The 6,632-nt window shown below is 36.4% G+C and overlaps 1 protein-coding gene across 1 annotated transcript in view; it reads left to right on the plus strand.

Annotated features, from left to right (window-relative positions):
- The window catches only part of LOC107663757 (ALG9 alpha-1,2-mannosyltransferase), a 13,803-nt gene that overhangs the window by 4,556 nt on the left and 2,615 nt on the right, over positions 1–6,632 (plus strand). Inside the window, 8 exon segments of the mRNA XM_016454067.1 lie at positions 978–1,048; positions 1,146–1,234; positions 1,370–1,505; positions 2,797–2,884; positions 3,054–3,289; positions 4,009–4,190; positions 4,417–4,564; positions 5,537–5,666. Coding sequence (XP_016309553.1) covers positions 978–1,048; positions 1,146–1,234; positions 1,370–1,505; positions 2,797–2,884; positions 3,054–3,289; positions 4,009–4,190; positions 4,417–4,564; positions 5,537–5,666 — 1,080 coding nt within the window.

Raw genomic sequence — 6,632 nt, forward strand, 5'->3', positions numbered from 1 at the left:
ACTTTTGGGAAAATACTCTGTGGACTGATGAGAGAAAAGTTGAACTTTTTGGAAGGTGTGTGTCCCATTACGTCTGGCTTAAAAGTAACACTGCATTTCAGAAAAAGAACATCATACCAACAGTAAAATATGGTGGTGGTAGTGTGATGGTCTGGGGCTGTTTTGCTGCTTCAGGACCTGGAAGACTTGCTGTGATAAATGGAACCATGAATTCTGCTGTTTACCAAAAAATCCTGAAGGAGAATGTCCGGCCATCTGTTCGTGACCTCAAGCTGAAGCGAACTTGGGTTCTGCAGCAGGACAATGATCCAAAACACACCAGCAAGTCCACCTCTGAATGGCTGAAGAAAAACAAAATGAAGACTTTGGAGTGGCCTAGTCAAAGTCCTGACCTGAATCCTATTGAGATGCTGTGGCATGACCTTAAAAAGGCGGTTCATGCTCGAAAACCCTCCAATGTGGCTGAATTACAACAATTCTGCATAGATGAGTGGACCAAAATTCCTCCACAGCGCTGTAACAGACTCATTGCAAGTTATCGCAAACGCTTGATTGCAGTTGTTGCTGCTAAGGGTGGCCCAACCAGTTAGTAGGTTTAGGGGGCAAACACTTTTTCACACAGGGCCATGTAGTTTTGGATTTTGTTTTCCCTTAATAATAAAAAAACCTTCATTTAAAAACTGCATGTTGTGTTCACTTCTGTTATCTTTTACTAATATTTAAATTTGTTTGATGATCTGAAACATTAAAGTGTGACAAACATGCAAAAAAATAAGAAATCAGGAAGGGGGCCAACACTTTTTCACACCACTGTATTATCAGTTCATGCATTCCCTGGGAATTGGTGCTGCTAGCGCCATGCTGAAGAAAATAAGACGAGTGTTCCTTTTAGATATATTTTGGCCATTTATTATAGGCCGGCTTAGACATGTGAAAGTTGACTAAAATGTTTTTTTTATTTTTTTGTTCCCATTCAGGTCCTTGTGTTTTATTTCCTGCGCTGCATGCTAGCTTTTACCTGTTGTGTGTGCGAGCTCTACTTCTACAAGTAAGTACAGCATACTACATATTGCACCTTACATCAGCTAAAATAGGATTTTACAGTAAATAAGGCTTAAAGATCTAATCTCATGGATCTCACACAGGGCCGTGTGTAAAAAGTTTGGTTTGCATGTGGGCCGGCTTCTGCTGGCGTTCCTCGTCCTGAGTGCAGGGATGTTCTGCTCCTCTGCAGGTGAGTCAGTGGGCCGTATTTGGTTTATCTGGTTGATCACAGGGAAATTAGACGATAACTTTTTGTGTGCTATTTTTCTTTTTTGACATAATTTTGTGTATGCACTGCAGGTTAATGTGTTTGTGTTATGTGCAGCTTTCCTCCCCAGTACGTTTTGCATGTACAGTACAGTGGTAGCTATGACTGGCTGGTTCCAGGGGCGCCCAAGTCTGGCTGTGCTGGGTATTGCAGCGGGGGTCATAGTGGGCTGGCCCTTCAGTGCCCTGCTGGGGTAAGAAATAGTCAATATTTTATATGTAGAGTGACTAGAAGGGTCCAAAATATTTTCTACCACAAATAAAATATTTCCTCCTATAAATATTCCTAATCAGACATGAACCTGTATTGCTTTATTTATATTACAATGCATTTTTGTCCTTATGAGAATAAGTATTTGGTTGATTTGTATTTTAAGAATTTTTTTTTGTTTTTGTTACCCTTACATTACATTTTTGTTTTTGGGGGCTTAACCCATTTAATCCAAAATTGTATTTGCTCACAACTAATAACAGTTGATAAATCTGAGCCAAGTTTAGCTCTGCTGCAGATATTATAATATTTTAACATAAAATGATACATACACACTACCATTTAAAAGTTTGGGGGCATTTTTATTTTTATTTTTTTTACAGAAATTATTACTTTTATGTAGAATGCATTTATTTAGCATTTAATTGATCAAAAGTGACAGTAAAGACATTTATAATGTTACAAAAAATGCTGTTTAAAATAAGTGTTGTTATTTTGAACTTTCTATGTCTTCATCAAAGAATCCTGAAAAAAAATGGTTTCCACAAAAAAAAAAGGCAGCACTATAATAATTAAGTGTTGCTTGGGGATCAAATCAGCATATTAGAATGATTTCTGAAGGATCAAGTGACACTGAAGACTGGAGTAATTCAGCTTTGCATCACAAGAATAAATAATATTTTAAAATCTATTAAAATAGAAACCAGTTCTTTTAAATTATAATAATATTTCACAATATTACTGTATTTACTGATTAAATAATTGCAGCCTTGGTGAGCATGAGACTTTTTTTTTAAAGCATTAAAAAAATATTACCAACCTCAAACTTTTGGTACTCGCTTCTTTTTTACCTAATGCAACTTTCAAATCTGCAGTTTTATAATAGGATTTAATCGGCTACCTATTCAAATATGGGTTTTGTGTTTTTTCCACAGATCAGAATTGTGAACATTTACATGTTTAGCAGGTAGATAACCCAAGTTTGACATGTCCTCATCCCACTTCTTCTTTCTCACTACTGCTATCCAGTCTACTCTATACTTAGAGAGAGAGATAAAAGGCAAAAATAATTAAAAAGTGAGGGTAACACTGTAGTTCTTGCAGATTAATCTATGAATTATACTGCAGTTCCTTTATAAGTAAAAATGGCTAGTTGCTATGTTTCATTTGCTCAACAAAGTCAATATTTACTCGCATTTGGTGAAAAGCCATAGAAATAACCCCGATCAGCCAACTAGGTGAATTTAGCCTCTGTTTACTGTTTGTTTCTGCAGAATACCCATTGCCTTTGACCTGTTGTTTCTGAAGAAGAAGTGGAAGAGTTTTATCACATGGACTCTGGTGGCATTGCTCCTCTTTCTGGTTGGAAAACTCATTGATTTCTGTGTCCATCTTAGGTTGTTGAATAGTTTTTGTGTCTTATTTTGTCTGACTTCAGACACTGAGATTCCATCAATAATAAAATGGCAAAAAATATCCAAATTCAGTGTATTATACTGATAACACTTATCATTGTTACATGTTTCTATAGGTCCCTGTTGTTGTAGTAGACAGCTACTACTATGGCAAGCTGGTGATTGCTCCTCTGAATATAATACTATACAACGTGTTCACTCCTCATGGGCCAGATCTTTATGGTACACTTCAGATCATTTGTATATACATTTTGAAAATAATATTGACTCATATTAAAATTAAACTAAAATGGTTTACAGTAAAGCACGTAATTGTTCATTCTTCTCAGTGCCATAAGATGGCATCAGTGATCAAATTTGTTCATTAAAATGTTTTTTTTTTTTTTTTTTTAGGGCAAAAGCCCCGGCACTGCAGTTTTTGCTGATGGTGATACAGTGGTACTGAATGATTAGTATATTCATATAGTATGGTATTTATTTACTCTACCCTTCAAAAGTTTGACGTTGGTACGATTTTTTTTGTTGTTTTTGAAAGAATTTCTTATGTTCACCAAGGCTGCATTTATTTGATCAAACATAGAGTAAAAACAGTAATTTTGTGGAATTGTTTTATTCATATTATTTCTATTTTAATATATATAAAATGAAATTTTTTCTTGTAATGGCAAAGCTGGATTTTCAGCAGCCATTACTCCAGTCTTTAGTGTCACATTAACAGTTGAAATTATCAATGTTGAAAACAGTTGTGAACCGTGATGCAGGCTTTGTTTAAAAAAAAAAAATCAGAATTCTTTGTTGAATAGAAAGTTCAAAAGAACATTTATTTGAAACAAAAACTGAAGAATTATAATAACATTTGTAACAATAGAAATTGTAACACAAATGTCTTTACTGTCAATTTAATGCATCCTTGCTGAATAAAAGTATGAATATATATTTTAAAAAAATCTTACTAATCCCAAACTTTTGAATGGTAGTGTATATGGAACTCTTTAAAAAAAAAAAGCCTTTAAAAACTATGGACAACTGCACATCTTTATTGGCATATTTCCTCAGGGTTTTGTAAATTAGTTTGCTAAACCTGCGTAAAGTATGCATGTTTTCTGTCTGTTTATCCATGTAGAAGTGCTATCACTTCATATTCCAGCGCTACCGTCTGGAACACTACACCATCTCCTCCAACTGGCTGGCTCTCGGCTCTGTGCTGCTGTTTGGAGTGCTCTCGCTGTCCCGATCTGTGGCCCTCTTCAGAGGTAAGGGCAAAACATGTAAGGGCTCAACAATAACGATGTTGAGAAAGAGATACAGAGAGAGAGATTTAGACTAGTTCTGCTGAAACATGCCCTCATATTAGAGTTATCTAGCTGCCAGATGAAGTTGAGGATAAAACAAAAGGATAAAAATCATATTCTTTACCTTGTGCAGTAAAGTACTCCTTTTGTGATGTCTCTCTCACATGGGGTTGCTTTGTGTTTTAAGGCTATCATGCTCCGCTGGATTTGTATCCAGAGTTTCATCGCATTGCTAAAGACCCTGCAATCCACACGGTTCCAGAAGGAAGACTGGTCAATGTTTGTGCGGGGAAAGAATGGTACCGCTTCCCCAGCAGTTTTCTCCTGCCCAACAAGTGAGTTTGAATTCTGATTAAATTCTCAAAGACGCCACATGAATATAAACCTCCGCTCAAAAGTCTGAGGTTAGTATTAGGGCTGCACGATAAATCGCATGCGATATTTAACACGCATCTTGTCAGTAAAGCCGTTCTGTAATCAGCGGTAAATCTCCATCACGTGCGAGCTTTCACATGGAGCAGCATTAACTACACAGAGCCGTTGTTCACCGACAAGCTGCGCAAAACATGCACAAAATATGATCGTGGTTTTGCGCAGCTTGTCAGTGAACAATGGCTCTGTGTATTTAATGCTACTCCATGTGAAAGCTCGCAAGTGATGGAGATTTACCGCTGATTACAAAATGGCTTTACTGACAAGATGCGCGTTAAATATCGCATGCGATTTATCGTGCAGCCCTAGTTAGTATGAGTTGTTTTTTGCTTTTGAATGAATTTTAATACTTTTATTCAGCAAGGATGCATTAAATGGATCAAAAGTGACAGTTAAGACATTTATAATGTTACAAAAGATTTCTGTTTGAAACAAATGCTGTTCTTTTAAACTTTATATTCATGAACGAATCTAGAAAAAACCTATTTCCACAAACACATCAAGCAGCACAACTTGTGTGAAAAAAAAAAAGTTTTTAACATTGATGATAATAAGAAATGTTTCTTGAGCAGCAAATCAGCATATTTGAATGATTTCTGAAGGGTCATGTGATACTGAAGACTGGAGTAATGATGCTGAAATTCAGCTTTGCCATCACAGGATTAAAATACATTTAAAATATATTGAAATATAAAACATATTTTAAATTGTAATAATATTTCACAATATTACTGCTTTGGCTATTTTGGATCAAATGAATGCAGTTTAATATAAGATGATAAACTTATTTCAAAAACCTAAAATAAAATCCCACAAACTTTCGAACACTATCGTAGGTCTATGATATATACTAACTGTATCATCTTGTTTTACAGCTGGCACTTACAGTTTATCCAGTCAGAGTTCAGGGGTCAGTTACCTAAGCCATATTCCATGGGTCCTGATGCCACCTGGATGATCCCATCAGACATGAATGATCAGAATCTTGAGGAGCTGTCACGATACGTTGAGTGTTCCACTACATACATTTCCATTTAGCATTTGACTAATTGCAAGGTTATGAAGCCTAATAACTGTTGAATGTGTGAAAGCTCACTCTGTTTTTTTTTTGTTTTTTTTAAGAATCAAGATCAACAGTGATTAGACTTTTTTTCTCTCCATACTTCCTCTTCATTATCTTAAAGGGGTCATATGTTGCTAAAAAGAACATTATTTTGTGTATTTGGTGTAATTAAATGTGTTTATGTGGTTTAAGGTTCAAAAAACACATTATTTTCCACATACTGACTGTACATTATTGTTTCTCCTCTATGCCCCGCCTTTCTGAAATGCGTCGATTTTTACAAAGCTCATCGGTCTGAAAAGCGAAGTGTGCTCTTATTGGCTAGCTATACAGTGCGTTGTGATTGGCCGAATACCTCAAGCGTGTGACGGAAATGTTACGCCCCTTACTATACTGTGATGCCGTGTCCGGCCGGAGCGACGAGACAAAAACATTAAAACCCATTATAAACGAGGCATTTGTTGCATCCAGTGGGGACATAATTGCGGATTATAATGACTTATACTGCCTTTTTACGCGTTGCATTGCGCCGCGTAAATATAAAACCATGTCTGCATTTGTGATCGGAGAAATGACAAACAACAAGCGCTACTCTACACTGCTCAAAACTCGCGTTTGAATCGTCAGTGGCAAATTCTTTAAATATAAAAAACGTACTTACAGTCCGTGAGTCAGAACAGCCGGCACTGTAGTCTACTCTACCAGGATCAGTAAACAGTCCTCCATAAAATGCGCTGCACACATCTGAATATTTGGGTTGAACTGTTCTGGAACAGTGTTGTAAATACAACTTAACCACTAATTTCTAGTCGTGTCCTCTTTTGGAAGACCAAACTATTTTCGCTTTCGCAACGAAACACAGAGTCTTCACAACATGGCAGCGGCGGGGGCAGCAACAATAAAGTTAA

This window comes from Sinocyclocheilus anshuiensis, unplaced genomic scaffold (genome assembly GCF_001515605.1).
Source record: "Sinocyclocheilus anshuiensis isolate Anshui unplaced genomic scaffold, SAMN03320099.WGS_v1.1 scaffold123, whole genome shotgun sequence".
Taxonomy (NCBI): domain Eukaryota; kingdom Metazoa; phylum Chordata; class Actinopteri; order Cypriniformes; family Cyprinidae; genus Sinocyclocheilus; species Sinocyclocheilus anshuiensis.